General features: G+C 33.8%; 1 protein-coding gene across 4 annotated transcripts in view; it reads left to right on the forward strand.

Moving 5' to 3' along the window:
• LOC118180039 (VIP36-like protein) overlaps positions 1 to 21435 on the forward strand; it is a 57951-nt gene that overhangs the window by 27098 nt on the left and 9418 nt on the right. Inside the window, exons 2-8 of one of the 4 annotated variants that reach the window (XM_085817257.1) lie at positions 243 to 358; positions 3795 to 3909; positions 4883 to 4965; positions 11831 to 11992; positions 14341 to 14455; positions 16073 to 16125; positions 17359 to 17416. In XM_085817257.1, the coding sequence (XP_085673383.1) occupies positions 243 to 358; positions 3795 to 3909; positions 4883 to 4965; positions 11831 to 11992; positions 14341 to 14455; positions 16073 to 16125; positions 17359 to 17416 (702 nt within the window). The remainder of the gene's footprint in view (positions 1 to 242; positions 359 to 3794; positions 3910 to 4882; positions 4966 to 11830; positions 11993 to 14340; positions 14456 to 16072; positions 16126 to 17358; positions 17417 to 21435) is intronic. The other 3 variants (XM_085817258.1, XM_085817260.1, XM_085817259.1) reach the window with 3 other exon arrangements.

The following is a 21435-nucleotide window of genomic DNA, read 5'->3' on the forward strand; positions in this document are numbered from 1 at the left end:
CAAAAGTTCTCTATGAGAGACGCTATTTTTTTAAAAATTTCCCCGTATTCTAATCGTCGAAAGTATTATATCAGTTGTCTTAAAGGAACTTTTATTTTTATAAAGAAAAGAAGAAAATTCTTTAATATAGTATTATTATAGTTCTTTTCATAATATTTAGAATCTATAACTATCTCCCTCTACTATTAATGTGGAAAGTATATTACTGAAATAATGAGAAATTTTAAATCTCTTATTTCTAGCAGGTGCTGACAATCTAGTTTACTGGGACTTGACAGGAAGCGCACAACTTGGGCAAACATTCATCCGTTTGACCACAGATGAACCTGATAAACAAGGAGCTATTTGGAATAATTTTGTAAGTGAAACTTTACTCACTCACTCTACTGTCACTTCGCAAATGGTGGTATTATTTCCTATAACAAACACACACATATATATATATATATATATATGTTTGTGATCGCTTCGAATAATCCAATTTATTCCCTTTCCAATAAAATAAAAAATATTATTTATCTTATGTAAGTTCAAAAAAATAAATTCTGAATATTATTTAAACTTCTGGCTATTAAAATTGCAACACCAGGAAGGAATGATCTGACGAACGTCAAAATCACATGAAAGGAAGAAGTTGGGATATGGTAAATGATTAGTATTTCAGCGCATTTAGAACGACGCAGTAGTGAGAACGTTTCTTTTATATGGCCAAGTTTTCTGATTAAATTTGAAACATAAATATCTTTTGCTGAACTTCTACCAAAGTGCGTTATGAAATCTCGCTTTATTTTTATCTGAATTGAATTTCTACGAAAGTGCGTTCTTAAAGTATACTGAATGCTCTCAATGAGTAGTTATCTTATATGGAATGACGCAAAAATTCTCTATGAGAGACGCTATTTTTTTTTTTTTTTTTTTAAATTTTTGAAGCACTGCATAAAAGAAAAGTTGTATAATGGATTTCTCATTCGGAAAGTGCTTTGTAAGGTTGGAGTTTGCTAAGAATATCGTGTTATACCTTAAATAAGAAGAGGAATTGCTTAGCGGCAAGTTTCGAAATTCGATAGAGGCAGGATCGTTGCCCATCAAAAGTGTAGATTATCGTTCCGCGATATCGCCGGTCTCACTGATCGACATCCAACCACTTTCATGCGAATATGGAATTAATAGATTGCTGAAAATCATACTAAACAGCATGCAGGATCTCAACGCCCTCTCATAACTAACGTCAAAAAGGACAGACATATTGTGAGGTCAGCTCTGCTAAACCGTACGACCACACCACGGACCATTAATTAGAAAAGAGGCGTGTTTGCAGCACGCCCAGTATCAGCTCGTAAAGTCCGTCGACATTTGCAGTAGCGTGGACTATCAGCAGGATAACCATTACTTCGGCTTCCCTTGACAATGCAGCATAGAGAAAGACGGCGACTCTGGTGCGCCAAACGACAAAGCTGGGTACAGGAGTGGCACTATGTCACCTTTTCAAACGATTCCCGGTCCTACATGCAGTATTCTGATGGCCGCGCACGTGTTTGTAATATCCGAGGGGACCGCATGTCATCTGCTTGCACTCGATATCGGCAGAGAGGCCTTGCACCTGTTGTGCTAGTTTGGGCAGCCATTGGATACACGACACGCACATCTTTAGTTCGAATCGATGGTAATTTGAACTCAGATGGATACATTTCTGACATCTTACGTTTAGTGGTTGTGACCTATCTTCGAGGCTCACAAAAGCCATGTTCCAACAAGATAATAAAAGACCACATGTTGCACATCGTGTTCTGACTCGATACACAGGACATTCGATTGCTGCCCTGGCCTGCACGATATCCAGATCTGTCACCCACTGAAAACAGCTGGTCATGAGTTGCTGAGAGATTAGCCCGCCACCCCTCTCCAGGAAATGCGGTTCATGAAGTGTGGCATAGCATGGAATGAGTTGCCCGTTTCTGTTCAAAGCCCAGTTTATCTCCATGCCTAATAGGGTAAGGGCCGTTTTAGCTGCCAATTGTGGCAGTCTACTAATTTCACACCGCTGTAAAACTCCGAAAGGCTTATAAGTTTTTGTTGGTTGCAAAGCTTGACTAAGAAAGTAAACCAGATAAAATGAGAGTCTTGAACTCTCATAACACTTCATTCTCCTCAGTACGATTGTTGCTATTTCCAATTCTGTTACATTCACCAAGTCGCCCAACTTAAAAAAAAAAAAAAAAAAAAAAAAAATCATACCCTTTTGATATCAGAATCCTGTACGAGTAGAATTTTCATGTTAAAAAATGTTATAGCTTTTCTAACAAAATCTTTTAAAATTAAATCTAGCTGAGTTTTTTTTTTTTTAATACACACATCTTAAGGTTCTCAACACCTCTACTTTTGCTGAACAACTTTGAATCTCCATTAACTTCCTATCTAGTATTAAGGCATATATCACTTTACTCTTACATATCGTTAACAATATACATAAATTTAAATTCATGGAATATATTGAGCACATTAAATTTTTTAAAATCCGAAAATTGAGTATAGATTATATAAGAATGAATTGCTTTTAGAGACATTAAGTATTTTTTGGAAGCAGGAGAAATGAAAAATTTGCAACGCCTTTGCCGAGAATCGAATCGCGGGCCTCTGGAATACACACCGAACGTGCAGACCACCACACCACGAAGGATGCGAAGAAGGCGGGAGAAATACCTTATAGGCTAAGTGTTATTTGACTAAAAATATTTGAACTGCGCAAACGAAACGAAGATGACACAGTAAACATTTCGACAATCCCCAAATAATACTGAATTAGAACTGCAAAGAGCAGGACTAACACAATTACTTAAGCAACCACAGATAATGTACAGAAAGAATGATAATTAAAAGAACGGATGAAAACAAGTTTGATTTTGCAGTGTACTCCAACAGAACTGAGCAAAACATTTGAAAATATAAAATTGTTACATTTAAAAATTATCCTGTTAAAACGCAACAAGTGCACTTAATAGCCTTCGCATTCTCTGAAACCGGCACTCTTTGTAATTTGCTTCATTGGATATCGTGTAATATTAATATTACATGACATTTTATTGTATCTGATGCATGTTGATTAAATTTAGCAAACAATTAGATAATTTCTGCAGAATACAAAATCATGCTGTGAGAGGTATATTATTTTTACTAATAGTTATTATAATTTGTTAGCCTTTTCTGTCCCTTCTTGTTTCTCGCCAGGATGTAATGAATTAGGGTGAACGAGAGTGTATTTAAATTGAAGTAGCAAAAAGGTTAAGTAAGAGTGTATTTCGCTATTGAGTGCGCACGTTTTTATTTCTGCCAGCCGTTTGAATTCTGAATTTCGGCTTCACATTCTTGCCGCCGAAGTCTAATATCACGCCGGTGTAGGTTCCTCAGAAAATCTGCTAGGTTAGCTTAATTTTTAGAATCCTGAAGCTTATCTTTAAATTTACTTTGGTCCACCATTATCTTTAGTTTTATCGCTACAAGTGGATGGTGGATTTGTAAGCACAGAATCTAGTAAGTTTAGTAGCAATTTATGTTAGCCAAGAAACTAGATCTTACAATGTACACAGATATATAGAACTGCGCACATACCTATTTGTAAATGCTGCGATTTTAAACTGTTGAAAGTCTGCTGGATCACTATCAATTAAAATTTAGGCCAATTCACTGTAATTCTGAAGTACCAACTGATAAGATTCTCAGATGTTAATGAGAAAGGGTTTTTAAAGGAGTACTTGTTACATTTTCTGCAAAAATTGGCTCTATTTTCTTTCTTTCAGCCTGTATTGAATTCTGACTGGGAATTCCAAGTACAGTTCCACATTCATGGCAAGGGTGTCTATTTAAATGGAGAAGGCATGGCGCTTTGGTATGCCAAGGAACCACTGCATTTAGGTAAGCATTTTGATCGTACGCGGAAGCAACTATTTGTCAAAGTTTTTTTTTTTTTCCAGTTCGTTTTTTTTAATGATAAAATATTTACTTTACCTTTTCCGTCATCGTTATTTGTCTCAATTTATGCTGCCATTTATTTCTTGGTGTAGATGTATATTTAATCATACTTTCATAATCGATCACATTTATTACATTCAAAGCGGGAATAATAGTCATCTTTTATAATTTTAACAATTTGTATAAAATTCCTAATGTTATTTATTTACATTTAAAAAAGTTCAGAGATAATTTTCTTATAACAAACCACGAGAAAAAAATTGCCAACCTGAGGTTCATTATAGTCATTCTTATTTTAATTAGATATATCAGTCAACGTAGCCACGGAAAATTGATTCTCCTTCAAGCTAAACTTAATTTGAGTTAATAATTCCCTCAGTAATAATATTCATGATTTTGGCTTTTAGCTCGTAAACTGTTCATAATTAAATCATATTTGAAACAAACAACATTACCGAACCTAGAATACTAAAATATTAGTTTGCCTTATTTCTGAAGCTTGAAATGATCATAGATTAATAATACCATGCTGGTATATGGTAATAAATGAGAATATCCGGTAATCAAAGAGAAAACCTTTGCAGAAAATCTAAAAGAAAGTCCAAACGTAAGCTTGTTTCGGTATAAGGATTTTTTAGATTGTACATGTGAGGTCTGTGTTCGGCACAGTGGACATATTCGATGGAATGAAAGTAACTAGAATATTCTGTAGCGGAAACTTAGAAAAATTATCAAATCTAACTCTGCAATGAAGCAAAAGGAAAGATGATTGTTATTTTGTACAAAATTATCTAATTATTATTACTCACCTTCAAGATATGCACTAACACACACTAATCACAAGTTCTCTCTGCCACAGAATTGTAACTTACAAAAAGTACGTAATGGCATGTAATGATTAAAAATCATATTTCAGGTCCGGTTTTTGGATACATGGATTACTTTGATGGATTAGGAATATTCATAGATACCTATCAAAACGAAGCCACTCCTCATAATGTGAGTAAACAATTTCTTAACTAATAATATATTTTAATAACTAATAATATATTTTTAATAACTAATAATATATTTTAGCATATTATTATTGTTTGTATTTTACTTATAGTATCTACACCAAGGGTTCTTGACGGGGTCAGTACTGTTCTGTAGATTTTGTTAAACCTAAATAAAATATCTTTAAAGTTAGTTTCATTCGACTTGTCATGTCAGCCAAAACAAATTGCATTGCGTTATAAAGAAAACTTGAAAATTGGCATAAGGCAACAAACCAGATTAGCAATAGTGTTGTTGGCTGCAAATAAGAAAACGGATTTCCTTTAACCTGTCAAATTTGAGATTCGGAGCTAAAAATTTTAAAAAAAAAAAAAAAACCTAAATCGAATTTTTGAAAAAAATCGCTCCGCCATATTGTATGTCATCGACAAAACATTGCGTGCACAAAATTTGAGTATTATAGCTTAGCAGGAAGTATGTAAGTCGACGGCAAAACTCCATCCACATTGAAGTACCATTAATGAACTAAATATAAGCTTTTATATAGATCTCTTTATAAAGAAATCGAAATGTTGACTTTCGATGCTTGAAATACCTTCGCCATTTGTAATAAAAAGTAAACTTAATTGCAAATAATTATTCAATTAATTATCTTAGATTAAAAATTACAAGAACGAAGAACGCAAAACTTCCTCAGAAGATATATTGTTATATATCATCAACTTGCCAAATTAAAAAAAAAAAAGAAGATTTTTAATCTTCGCTTTTAAGACACTGAAAATTTGAACGTGCTAGCATGGCTCATAGACCTACGATACAGTAGATCTCGATAATATGATGCAAGAAAAAGCTGATTGCATTGAAGAAGGATGTTAAAGCACAAGTTTTATTCAAAACATATATATACATTAAGTTTTGGAATTTAAAAGTCATGCACTAGAAGTATCCAAAAATCACAGTTTTTACCAAACAACGTTATTAAATTTTCCTTCTTCTTACCTAATAGAAGCAAGCTTTAGTCATGTCAATAATTTACTACTGAAAACAAGAATGAGCTGAATATTTGTGAACCAAGTGACTTAAGAATTAAGTTCCGAAATTTTATGCCAAATATTTTTAAAAAATACATCAAGACATAAGCGCAAACATCACATTAATTAAATCGAACTTTTGTTTAAACCCTGATTTTGTATCCTAAAGCTTGTTTATATTTGTAAATTTAAAAATAATAATAATCCAAAAATAATTAAACACAAATCGAATAAACTATTTTTTTTCAAAATTTTCATTCATATTCTTAGTCTAATTTTTATCTTTAAGTCATTTATGAGCAATTATCTGCATTATAATTATTGTGAAAAATGTAAGGCCTCGGCGAAGAAAACCATTCTTTTAAAAATGGAACTCATGGGAACTTCTTTAAAAAAATGGAACTTAAAAGAGGTCGATGCAAGAGAAAGGTTGGGAATCCTGATTTACACAATAGAATTCCAGTTACCTGGATCGTTTGTTTTTCGTTTACAGCAACAAAGATTATTTTTTTGTTAATTTATTTACATGTTCTTTCATTGATTTAAATAGTACGAAAAGACAAAATAGTTTAACATATATTTTTAAGAAGCTTTAATAATAATAATAATATTTATTCTTAGCCTGCCTCGCCTCTCATTGGGCACTACAGGTCATTATTCGTTATTAATTAATTACAAACAAATTACATTTATAAATACAATTTGATGTTGGTTTTTCCAACTTACATTGAATAGTTATATTAGTGAAAACAAGTTGGAATAGGAATTTGAATATATATATGAAAAAGTGAGTTAATTACATATTTATATAAGGCATGCTGCCTTTTGCATATCTTCAGTTTTTAACCTGGTATGACTTGTATGATGGTCTTGTTGTCATTGACGAAGCTGACAATCTGTCTTACTTCCTGTAGACCATAGAAATCCGTTAGGTAACCTCTGAGACCTTTACTTTGGAGTAGGGCGGTGTTGGCTGGAGATCTAATCGACTTGGTGAGTGGGCATGAAGTGATGTAATGGACGGCATCTGCTGTGCTGGCAGGTGATCCACAACTGCACTTGACGTGTAAATGTAGAAACCTTTTCTAAATATTGGGGGAACCTTCTATGATTGGAAAGGGCCTGAACCGTGTAGTGGTTCGAGTAAACTCTTGACAGCCTGACGATCGGGAAGATCCCTTGTTCCCATCTTTCTTACCATTAAGAAGCTTTAAATTGATTTAGATGAATGTATATGACACAGTTGATGGTTTATACAAAAAATAATTTACTGTAAGCAGGGTCGACGCCAGAACCTTGCAACCGGTGCGGTCACACCGGGCGGCAATATTTTTAGAATTTAGAGAAGTAACGTGCATCAAAATTTATGGATGGCAATTTTTATTTTCATTTCGAGAAGGCATTGGGCAGCAGATTATAAGGCGGCAATATTTTTAGAATTTAGATAAGTAACGTACATCAAAATTTATGGATGGTAATTTTTTTTCCTTTCAAGAAGGCATTGGGCAGCAGAATTAAAGGCGGCAAAATTTTTAGAATTTAGAGAAGTGCCGGGCAACAGGATTGAGGTCCGACAAAGATTGCATCGGGAGGCAAAATGCTTAGCGCCAGCCTTGATTGTAAGTCAATGAACATGTACGGTACATTCTATGAGATCGCTTTTAATTTAGCATTTTGTAAACAAGCATCATCACATATCAATATTCGCTTCGAAACCCATACGTCAGTTTCATTCAGTTAAACTCACTGCAGATGTAGAAGGAGTGTGCAAGAGAGATTATTTGATGTGACGAATTAAAATTCACTTTCCGCGGATTTGCAAATTACCTATACATTGTAAATAATGTTTCTATGAAGCCTTTGAGTAAATGATTTTAAGTGGCGATAAAGGAAACTTTAAAAGATAATTCTATATTATTATTATTATTATTAAATAAGATAAGAGCAGTTAGGATTCAAAGAAGACGACGACATAATTCTTCTTGCTGAAGTGCTATACATAGGCTGGCTTGAAGTATGACAGTCTGCCAATCCCCCCTTTTTTTTTCTTTTGAATTTACCATTTTGAAATTTCCTGGCTTTAGAAAGAGATTCAAACGAGTAAAACAGATCAGAAAACTCCATTGCGGTCGTCCTAGGGTTTTCACACCCACTGCTGATAAGAATACGGCTTTATTCGGTAAGCGCAATCGAAGATCAATCATACCAACTCTGACAGTAATGATTACTAATAAAATTGTTAAGGTCAATATTTGCCAATATTGTACGACGAGGATTACATATGAAAGGATTATATGCCTAGGCTACCATGATTTGTGTTCAAAGCTACCATGCCTAGGCTACTATGATTTGTGTTTAATACGTCAAAGGCAAAGAAGCGTGTTTGAATTGGAGTCGTTAACATGCGAACCGGAGAGCAGAATCCAACTCACCAACTGGAACCAACTGACAAAACCGGATCCAACTCAATTTTCACAGATGAGCCAAAACTTGCACTGGAATCTGATAATAATCATGTGAAGATTAAAAAAAAAATATGCAACAGCGTATCAAAACATCATACGCGGAAATAAAACCAAATGCTATGTTTCGTTTTGTAAAATGAAACTTGGGATTTCGACATTTGAAAATATTATTTTTCTTGCTTTACTCTTACAGGATCATAGATGAGACTGTCAAAGATCTATAAATAATTTTGCATATTTTTAATGGATTAAAATCAGATTAAAATTATATAAGATCATTTATAGATATTTGATATTTCTTGAACTAGTTTTTACTAAAAAAATATAAATAAAATTTAAAAAAAAAAAAAAAAAAAAAAAAAAAAAAAGGTGGGAAAACTTTTTATTACAACTGTCTACAGTTAGAGCATCAGTGAAGAAAATTCGCAACTATATTTGCATTATGTGAAATTGAATTATGAACAATAAAGATTTAAAAAATGCTAACAAATCCATTTCAGTATTTCAATTCGAACAGAAATACTGTTGTTCAGTTTATAAAACTATAAGTTTAACTGTACACTTAATTAATAATAGCTCTAATCAGAAAATCTAAATTAAGACAAAAAAAATTATTTACAAAGCTGATATCTGGAAATGAATTTATCGATTTTTACAATTTAAAAATTTTCAGAATTCTTTCACTTTGCTTAATTTTTTTTATTATAAAAAATAAATACTTCATATGAATGGCATGTAAAATAAATTAATTATTTTAAAATTTTACGAGAAAAGATGCTATTAAACCTTTTGCAATTTTGCAGCTTCCTATGATTGATCGATTTCAACATTTCAGATTTCAGTTTACATACATACGTACATAATGGTACTTGATTATGTCTTCCTAAATTCTGTGACCCGAAACACTGCACATTTATGTTAATGTTCTTTTGGTGTTAATCGTAGTCATAAACAAAATATTATAGTCTAATTTTTACAATTATAAGAAATTTTAAATAAATAATATACTTTTCAAGAAATTTCCGTTAAAGGGAAAGTGATATCAAAGTTTACATGCAATATAAACTAGTAACTGTGATGACTGTATTGATAATGTAGTTATTGGGCTTAGAAAAAGAAAACTTGATTTTAATTTAATTACAAATTCCTGGTATAAGAAAATAGCAAATATATTAGTATAACAAATATCTTAGTATAATAAATAACCCGTTTTTCAAATTATTTCATTTTTCCCTTTTTACAAAATGTATTTTTTGAGCTTCAGATATGTGCCACTTGTTTATAAATGACGATTTTCATGCCTTTAGTGCATTATTGAACATCCATAAACCATTATTAAAAGAAAAAATCATTTAATAGGAAATTTTGCCTTAGCGATAAAAACAATATTAATTTTGAATTCTACATGCCAATATTAAATTCAACTTATTGAAACGTTCTACATATCAAAATTCGAATAATAATTCTTCTATTCATAATAAAAACATTATTTAACCTTAAATGAATATTTGAAATTTGGTATTTTTCCGGCCTTTATTTTTGGTAGTTTCTATCGTCCCTTCGAGAATTCAAGTCTCTACCGCTTAAACTGTAATCAGTAAGTTTACAAAAGGAAATTAGTATACTGACATAAATATACAAGTAAACTTGTAAACTTTCAGAGTAAATAATTTACCTTAGAGAAAAATAAAATCTTTCTCTTTAATATTTTTTTTGCCTTTAAAATCGTATTTATAATTACAGACACCAGACATTTTCATCATAATCATTAATAATACATAAACCACAGCATTGATCTTTGATGGAAAGACATGCATGCTCACTTATACACAAGGGTATTTAAATACCTAGGATCAATATTTACCGTTATAAAAAACACTTTATCCTTTCCAATTTATTTATATCTGAGATACGTCATCTTGGTTTTTACATTTTGTTCAAGGCGGTCCGATATATTATCGAAAGGCAAGCCTTTTGATCAGTAACAAAGTTATGTTATGCTCTATATTAGTCACATTAGCTCATAATGGTTCTACCTCTATAATTTCAGCAAAATATATATATTGCTTTGAGAGAATGCTGCAACTATTGCCTAAAAGGAATGTCTTCATTATGATTGTCTGCATTTTCTTTATACCACCTAGATTCTACGTCAAACAGTGAGCCTAATTTGTTAGCCGTTAAAATTTCCGACAACATTTTAGTCCAATCTCTTTTAGAACTACGAATGTACGCAAGTTTGCATGCTTTTGTTGACTCTGTGCCTTATATCATTTCTATTAGTTGAGGAAAAATTTGGACTTATCAGATGATAAGCCAAACTTCCACTGATCAGCAGGCTCTGTTTTGCGAGTTTTGTCCCAAGCTAAATGAATTTTTTTATGAAATTAAATTAAAATTCTTTTCCGTATTGCGACTTTTCTCTAAATATTTATATGTTAAAGCTCGGTCCATTATTAACTGGCTGGGGGAATGCTTGTTTTATGTGAGATCTCCGGTCAGGATTTCTCGAAATTGTTTTCCGTTCATAAGTTTCTCCATTATTATTTTCAATTGAGTTTGATTTATATACACTCTAAACTATGTTTTGGCTAACAGTTGTAAAGCCATGAATAAAGCTTGAAAACTTCACCGTTTTCTTGATGTTATGAAATGCCCAGCTGCGAAACAGCTTCCCCGCAAAGCGGGTTTAGGGTTATTAGAAAATAGCAAGGAAAGGCACGGTTGCCAGATTTGGTGCGAAAAGCTACATAAACCCTGCCTGTACGCGGAGTAGCAGTGCATCGTCGTGTGTATCGTGAGAGTGTTGAGGTCTGCGAGGGATCGACCGAGTTGAGAGCTGGATTTAGTGTTTTGCCGTGAAGCTGTCTTCACCGTTATAGCCTGATGGCTGGAAGGCTGTGTTGCTGATTGTTTTAGCGTGTTGTCGTAGTTTTTCGACGACTGCAACGCGTGTTTGGAACTGTCTTGATGCCAAGGACGAATATATCTTTTGCCAGTCACTTAATTTGACAGATAGAATTTCCGAATTAATCCAACAGTCAAAGTTCTTACGACAGAACTTTTGCCACTCACTTAATTCGACTTTCTTAATTAATGATCTTACTAGCGCAGATATTTCAAATTCAAATGCTCGTTCAGAACGAAAGCGAACATATGTTATTTTATATAATGTAGAATCGTTTAAATCAAATTCTGATAACCTTAAGCATATGCTCTGTGAAGTAATTACACTAATTATAACGGCTACAGATGTCTAATTTGCTTTCTCCTGTGTATGCAACAATTTTACTTAAAATGTTTCCACGACATAATACAATAATCATTTTATTGAGACAATGCTATAATGCAATTATATATTTTTAATTTCAGCATCGACATCCTTACATTTCTGCAGTGGTGAATAACGGTTCGATATCATACAAGCATGATGAAGATGGAACACAAGGCCAAATTGGTGGTTGTCACGTTCCACTTCGAAATCTGGAAAATCCCACAAAAATTGCTGTATCGTATATGTCTAACATACTCACAGTTAGTATATTTATGTGCTTTAATATGTTAGTACGTCTGATTAACACTTCAAATATTCTAATTTTTAAAAACGAAATGGTCAAAATACTATTTCGCCCAACAAAAGTTGTACCTGCGTGAATCTTGCATACAAAAAATATTTTTCAGTTATTTAGCTTACAAAATATATGTATTGTCAAACTTACAGGCAGTAAAACATCAGAATTAAGTTCTATTAAAAACTGCAATAATGTCACTCTTTGACCATTTGTTTTGAATTTTAATAAGTACAGCGATTTTAAGTTCATCTTTCACTGACTGCTTAAAGGCTCTCAAACCAAGGCTAGTGAACAAATGCAGGACTAACTTACCGAAACGACGAGCACTTAGCAAGAACTTACTATGTTTACGTCGCTAATTAAAAGTCTATAGTAATTAAACTTACTCTAGAGCAATGGTCTGAAACTCACACTGCATGCGGGCCAAATATACGATCTTGAAAAACAGCTGACGAGTCGTAAATTTTAACTTTCGCTTACTAAATATTTTTCAAAACATACATAAATAATAATAATAATATCTCAAAAGGCAAAAATTCAAATTTAAATTTATTACCTATCTGAAATCTTAATTTTGGTATCTGCAATACAATTTTGTTGATGGCATTTTTTTGTAGCCTTGCAGAGAAATTACTAAGCACGGTATCGATCAATCGTATTCTTTACTTATTAATTTTTAACTGTGAAAAAAAAGGTCTTCAGATATAAATATATTTCCAAACAAAGTGATTATTCTTAATGCAAATATTCGTAGCTGAGCTTATTTATTTTTTTGATAAATACGAATGAAAGTTAATAAAATCTTCAGGTTTTTGTATAAAACACTGTAAATTAATTAGTTCCATTTATAGATTTTTCTGGTGCATTACTGAAGTTCGTTTAATTAAAATAATGTAAACTAGAATTGAAAATAACTAAAATCTCGAAGTCTTTGTAACACAGTACTTTCAACAAACATATAATTGAAATGTTTTCGCGGACCGCATAAAAATGCTTGCGAACCGCATGCGGCCCGCGGGCAGTCAGTTTGTCACCACTGTTCTAGAGTAAATGAGATTTGCATAAAGTTTTCCAAGTGGAAGAGCTATCGCGACGATAACCAAGAAAAGAGTAGGAAAATATAAAAATGAAATTTAACTGTTAGGAAATTAACGTAATTGTCACAATTTAATAGCACTTTCTTTAAAATAAATTTAAATAAATACTTGTAGAGACTATTAGGTTATTTCGGAAGCAGGAGAAGTAAAAAATGAGCAAAGCCTTCTCCGGGAATCGAACCACGGGCCTCTAGAATACGCGCCCAGCATGCAGACCACTACATCATGAAGGCACGCTAAGAAGGCGGGAGAAATACCTTACATACTTTTCTTACTGATTATTAAATGCTAATAAAAATTTTCAATAAAAGGACTAAAAATAGGAGGAAAAAATATTGCATACATACAGAAAGGAACTGCTTAACTAAAATTAAAAAATGACGATGCTTGTAACCCTTTTTCATATTTTTGTGAAACTGTTGAACAAATATGAGGATTTTGAATTCTGATAAGCAGATTGGTTTCTGAAGACATACCTTAATCTATGTTACTTAATAATAACATAAACGGCAGAATAATGGAAGCAAAAATTATCAACAGAAAAACTGCTCATTATTAATAAAATAAATAACATTTCTACCTGGTATATAGTTATAAAATTCCTTTTAATAAAATAAATAAATTTTACTCTAAATTTGTTCAGAAATTACAGTAATATCTCCTGCATAAAAAAAAAAAAAAAATGAAGTCTGCATTTTAGTATGCTTGATTTAGAACCTGCTTCTCCAGATGTTTTAAAAACAGTTTAAATTCTTTTTAAAAAATGGTATCGATAAACAAAGGAACTTATTCTTGTCCGAAAATAGAAATTTTTGTATAAGTGTGTTAAACGTAATTTTGATAGTATTCTCTTGATTTCAAATGCTAAGGAAGTAAGATACTCCATCTTTCTCATCTGCACATAAAATATACAACACATAAAATTGCATGCAATAATCGATTTTTAAGTAAAAGTAAAGTGAATACGGATTGCCTTTTTTAATAAATCGACGCATAGAATAGTTTTTAAGATAGATAAGTTTTTAATAAATCGACGCATAATTTGAAACTTACTATAAATGAACATGGTATAAGTCTATAAAAACTATACCATATTGAAATTCATATACGTTTGAAAAAATACAGTATTACACAAATAATCCAAACTGCGGCATTTCTAAATAAAAACGCAAAAACCAAGGGTCGTAGGTTCTTACTTAAATGTTTCGTTTAGGTCTTCTTGGATACAGAAGGACGGGCGCAATGGAAACCATGCTTTAGAGCTTTAGGAGTCTACCTTCCAACAGGATATTATTATGGAATCTCAGCCAGCACAAAAGAACTCTCAGGTAAAAAGTATTTGTTTTTCTCTAATTAAAGCTAAATATATGCATATTTAGTATTTCAACAAACATGACATGGATATTAAATATCAAAATAGCCAGTGCTTCAATGATAAACGAGATGCTGCAGTTAACGTATTTCTTGATTCATCTCTCTATAAAATAGCTTTAATGATTTTCAGTTATAAGAAGACTATCAATATCATCTTAAGCTCTTTGCATATTAATAGAGATTGTACTACATATGACAGTTCTAGGACCCGGTGATTGTTGAACCCAAAAGGGGCAGCAAAAGTACAAATCGATCCCTAAGGTAAAGCCAAGCCTCGGCTTGTCGTCCCCCTCCACACACATATCACTGTAATATTATATGTAGAACAAGGATTAAAATAAGAAAGAATACATCCGTTTGGGCTACTTGCTATTCAAGGTTTTTATCGTTTCATTTAAAATATTTTAATATGAAGCGTAAAATCGAAAATCATGGTTTAATACAGGCCTGTACTCTATAGCAGTACATCTCAAATTACACTGCTAGACAATTGCTAAGATGGATCGCAAATTGTAAGGCAGTATAATATTAAGTGGAGTTAGAAGCATAATAAAATAGTTAAAATATTAGAATAAAAGGACATCCAGGAAAATACAGAAAATTTTGAAACATTCAAAAGTAGAAAAGTGTTATTTTGATGTTATGTATGGAAGAATGAAAAGATGTATATGAACGACGGCAGAAACCTTTGAGAAAGGTGTTAGTACGGAATATGTCTGCTGTGGATTGTGATGCAACTTTCCACATGGCACGCATATTTTGTACAATATTATTCAGCACTTTATGATCCCACTCTTTTCCAACTGTAACTACACGTAGCAACTGTAACAACTGTAAACTCTTTTCCGTCCCAACTGTAACTACATGTAGGGGCATGCGGGCATTAATCATGATCCCGGGCCGTACTATAATATTGCAAATCAGTCCCTTTCCTGCATACTTTCTGGACGATAAACGATACTACTATTATGACAAATCAATTAGCGTGCACAATCCGATGCCTAACTCTTTTCTGAAAATAGTATGTAAGTCGAGTCTTGGTCAATCCAACTGCGATGGTCGCGACACCATTGCAAAGGGGCAGTATGGCGCTATTTGGACGATGGGACACACAACAGGTCTGCGAGTGTATAGTCCTCTTTCTCCCAAATGTCTGGCTACAGTTTTTTGGGAAATGCGTTGTCCTGCGACACCAGGGAACACCTTCCGCAACTGCTGCGCTGTGGTGCCCCCTTCTTTATGCCCGATTTTTTTATGCAATGTATTTGACTCTTGCAGCGTCTTACTTGTAACACAACCTTTCCTGTAACGTTGGTTACCCATTCCATTTGTTTTAAATATTACAGAACAGTAAAATAACTCTGTGGACGATGTTGAACTCCTTGGCGGCATTTGTTATTTTCGCCCTTCTTTGATCATTTCAATGATACGGTCACACGTAAAATCATTTAAATGATGTCAGGAAGACATACCGAAATTTTAAAGATCGATAATAAAATATTTGCCGTAAATCGATTAATTGATCTATTAAGCACAACTTAAACTATAAATGTTCTTGTTCTTATTTGCAGATAATCACGATGTCATTTCTGTTACAACATTAAATCTGGAGCCTGATGACAAGGTGAGTTTATTGTATCAAATTTATTCCTAGATTAATGAAAAATGAAAATTCATGCAAATATATTTTTATTTATTAAGAACACTGTATATACGTTTTAACTGTAAAAGATTTTGTGAGATTTCCATCTGTTTAAAAAGAGTTAAATTTAGACAAAATGTTATCAATTAATACAATAGTTATAACAATAATATAACAAAATGTCATTAATTAATATATATATATATATATAATATTATCAGGTCGATACTTTCTCATTAACAACACCACTTCAGAAAGATTTTTTTTTTGCCGAACTGTGACCTTCTATCAAAATTCGTTATTAAAATTTTTAATAAGGTAAATTATCGGGTTGATCAATATTACAGGCAGTTCGATCGAGTTACAAACGTTTAACTTTTTCTTGTATGTTGAAACATATATGGCCCGCAGGTTCACCATTTTTAAATGTGTCTCAATAATATCAATAAAATATGGACATTTAAAATTTACTTCTTAATATCAAGTAGGAAGTGTTAGACCTTGTCAGTTTGTTTTCCTTCTCTTTCCTTTTAAAATAGATGGCTAATTGGCCCTAATACGTAAAGAAACCGTTTTGCTTATGAAATACTTATATTTGGAGGGGGGAATAAATAAATGAATAAAATGCAGTCAGTACAACATATACACCAGGGGTTTATTAAGACTTTTAAAACACCTAAACTTTTAAAAGATTTTGGTGCAGTTACACACATTTACTACAGTTTTTTCCCCATTCCTTCATTACCGGTCTTATTTAGCTGCACTATACGTTTTAAGCAAAAATCGACAAGGGAACTTCTTGTGGTGTGTTCTTTCCTTGATTCCCTAACTATCTTTTTCTGATACTCCTGTCCTTGATACCCTAAGCACGTGCTTATTACTCCAGCTACACATTTGAATATAAAGGTAGGTAATTTGATGACAATGCACATATATTTTTTATTAATTTTAAGCTGATGTGTGAAAAGTTTATGCGCTTAAAATGCATAAAATACGTGAAAATAAAATAAATGTTTATATCTGTAATTTTTTTTTATGAAATGTAAGCTGCCAATAAGGATAAAAGTTAATAGGAATTTTATTACTAGAGTTACTAAATAAACCATCTGACAATATTTTGGTACTCATACCGTGAATATCCTACTTTAATGTTTGTTACACACTAATTTATATTCATTCATAAAAATTAAGAGAATTTTCGTACATTTTGACTAGGAATGGGAAGACAAGAGTGACATTATTCCTTTTGCTGAGAATATTCAAGTACCAATCAGTAAGTTAATCTTTTTTTAAAAAAAATTAAACTACATTATCTCTGTAAATCACCCAATCAATTTATTTATATCGAAACAGGATATTTTCCCAGCTTTTCGAAGTACCAAACTAAACTTTACACTAAAATCAATATTATAAATAAAAAAGGAGTTACAAACTACCTATTATATTTGAACTCCTTGGGTTAATTTTTAACGAAAGGAGGCAGAGCTGAAGCTATTATAAATGGCATTAAAAATAAATAAATAATTATGAAATTTCAGAACAGCGTTCATAATAAAATATTGCTAATGTTAATGTGATATCTACACTGAAGTGACAAAAGTCATGGGATACCTCCTAATATTTTGTCGGTCCTCCTTTTGCCCGGCGAAGTGCAGCAACTCGACGTGGCATGGACTCAACAAGTCGTTGGAAGTCCCCTGCAGGAATATTGAGCCATGCTGCCTCTATAGACGTCCATAATTGAAAAAGTGTTGACGGTGCAGGGTTTGGGGCACGAACTGACCTCTCGACGATGTCCCATAAATGTTCGATGGGATTCATGTCGGGCGTTCTAGGTGGCTAGATCATTCGCTGGAATTGTGCAGAATGTTATTCTAACCAATCGCGAACAATTGTGGCCCGGTGACATGGCGCATTGACATCCATAAAAATCCCATCGTTGTTTGAGTACGTAAGTCCATGAATGGCTGTAAGTGATCTCCAAGTATCTGAAGGTATCCATTTCCAGTCAATGATCGGTTCAGTTGCACCAGAGGACCGAGTACATGCCATGTAAAAACAGCCCAGACCATTATGGAACCACCACCAGCTTGAACAGTGCCTTGTTGACAACTTGGGTCCATGGCTTTGTGGGGTCTGCGCCACACTCGAACCCTACCATCAGCTCTTACCAACTGAAATCGTGACTCATCTGACCAAGCCACGGTTTTCCATTCGTTTAGGGACCAACCAATATGCTCACGAGCACACGAGAGTTACTGCAGGCGATGTCGTGCTGTCAGTAAAGGCACTCGAGTCGGTCTTCTGCTAGCATAGCCCAAGGAAGACAAATTTCGCCGCACTGTCCTATCGGACACGTCCCTCGTACGTCCCACATTGATTTCTGCGGTTATTTGACGCAGTGTTGCTTGTCTGTGAACACTGACAACTCTACGCAGACTTCGCTAGTGTCGGTCGTTAAGTGCAGGTGATCGGCCACTGCGCTGTCCATGGTGGGATGTTATGCCTGAAATTAGATACTCTCGGCACACTCTTGACACTGTGGATCTCGGAATGTTGAATTCCCTAACGATATCCGAAATGGAATGACCCATACGTCTAGCTTCAACTACCATTCCGCGTTCAAAGTCTGTTAATTCTCGTCGTGCGGCCATAATCACGTCAAAGCCTCTTCACATGAATAACTTGAACACAAATGAAAGCCCTGCCAAAGCACTTTGCATTTATACATTTTCTACGCGATACTACTGTCATCTGTATATTTGCATATTGCTATCCCATGACTTTTGTCACTTCAGTGTATACTGGTTACCAAAAATTAATGAAAAATTGTAAAAATAATGATAACTCGTCGGAAAAAAAAGCCAATCCGTATAAGATTTTAATACATTGCCAAATAAGAGTTGACAAAATATTATGTGTACAACTGCAGTATACAAATTAGTGGCGGTGCAATCGGAATGCATTATCTACAAGGAGCATAAAATTGCATGTTTGAGAGAAAGCCTGTAAATTTCGCTGTGATACCCAGATAATAAATCTGGGGTAGCCAATTCGTAACAATGACCTCCAGCCATCATTTGACCGAAGATCTGCGATGGAGAGCTATTGGGTGACTACAGGCAGAACAAAGACAGAAGTAGCCAAATGGATAAATGTGAGTCTTTCTGTGGTTCATAGACATTGGCAACAATTTCTAACTATAGATTCGGCATCCAAGAGGTTCAGCCGAGGACGGCCAACCGCTACGACGAGCGCCGATGACCGATATTTGGTGTTATGCGCACGAAGGAATGGAATCGCATTTCCGACTCACCTCAGATCCTCCCTTGCAGCAGCTACTAGAAAGTTGCTGTCAACGTCAACTGTACGTAGAAAGCTTTACGAAGGAAGTTTGTACGCGAGGCTACCAGCCATTTGCGTACCGCTCACTTAACGTCATAGAAGGGAAAGTCAACATATCCTCTGGACGGCTGATCAGTGGAGGGTTTCTCTCTTTATAGATGAGTCTAGATTTAGCCTCCAAGGCGAAAATAGGCGTTATGTGATTTGGAGAGGACCTGGAACCAGTTATCAAACATTCGTGAAAGAGATGCATACGGAGGAGGCAGTGTCTGTGTTTGAGGTAGTATCTCTTTGGGTGGACGCACAGACACCTTCATGTCTTTTCACGTGAAACCGTGAATGCTCAGGACTGTAGAAATGACATTCTTGATGCCTATATGCGCTTTTACGCCGAGGAAATAGGTGATGATTTTCTGCTATAGGACAATGACACTAGATTTCACAGGGCTCGTATCGTGGATGGTTACCTTCAGCAAACAAACAATTCAGCGCATGAAGTGGCCAGCTCGACCACCGGACCTGAAACCTATCGAGCATTTTTGGGATGCTTTATGAAGACGTAAGCTGCTTTTAATCCTCCTCTTCAGACCCTTACCACGCTTGAATGTGCTTTGCAATAGCAATGGCTCTTGCTTCCTAAGAAACTGATCGATCGTATAATTGACAGCATCGTACATCGCTGTATTGCTTCTAGGGGAGAGCAAACGTCATATTGAAGGTGATTTTCCTATACCAAATTGGTACATTGGATTTGTTCATTTTATACATGAGCTAATTTTTATAACACCATAATTGTCTAGTAATTTCTTTTCATGTAATTTTATACCTTACTAAGTGCTGCGGTTCAGTTTCATTAAGTTTTACATGTACCTTCTTGAGTAATCGTCATTTTTGTGATTTTTCCTTCTAATGATAGCCAGTGTATATCATCATAAAGTCTTTCAAAGGTAAGAAAACATTTTCCAACATCAAAAATTCAACTAACACATAAATGTAACTCAAAAATGAGTTTGCATACACGAACAAGATACACGCTCGCAGAAACATAATAACATATTATCTTGAATTGGGTGCAGGCTCACCGGGTTTTTTGGGAAATGAGAGGGTCTACGCGCTGGCTAAAAACGCAACAGTTCAAAACGAAATAGAGTCTGTTAAGTTACAGGAGTCGAGGAGAAAGGCTGTGATTCTAGAATTTTTTTTTTTTTTAATATGGATGGAAAAATGGACCGCCTTGCGCCTTGGAAAGGAACAAGGGTTACATGAAACATATCAAAACAAAAAAGAAAACCTTGACTTCAACCAAATTTTTAACGAGTCACGGCAAACCTTCCTTTTATCTTAAGAGATTACAAGATTCCGACCACTATAGCAATTACAACGAGATAGGTAAAGACCCGTAGACCTTTTTAATGACACCAGGAATGATTTCCAAGAAAACAACGATTTAAATATTGCACTAATTTTGAAGAAATATAGAAAAATCGAAAAGAATTTGAGAAGAAATAATGGAACATTGATGGGCGCATTCGCTCAGTGCGTGTATGCAATTTATGCTTTTTTTAGCTCAGAGGGCGGTAGCCCAGAAGGGCTATTATTTTCGTTTTCGCATTTTGCGTCAAAAACTTTAAATGTCAGTTTCATTTTTCAAATTCTTGCCATCAATATTATCGCCCTGTGTTACACTTAAAGAAATTAAATAATGGCGAATCTGCATCAATGTATGTATGTTTCTCGCAATGTGATAAAACAACAGTACCTAGAGCCATCACATTTTGAATAACTTAATCCTCCACCGAATATAGGCATTTGAAAGCTCTAATTTGGAATTTGTTTTATTATAGATTTAATATTTTGTAACACTTTAACGAATTTTTGATTGACAAACTCAACGATTTAAAAACGAGCAATGGCAACAGTCTACGGGAAAAAGAAAAAAAACCTTTT

This window comes from Stegodyphus dumicola, chromosome 5 (genome assembly GCF_044657685.1).
Source record: "Stegodyphus dumicola isolate Sdum_Otavi_A_Nest chromosome 5, ASM4465768v1".
Lineage (NCBI taxonomy): Eukaryota > Metazoa > Arthropoda > Arachnida > Araneae > Eresidae > Stegodyphus > Stegodyphus dumicola.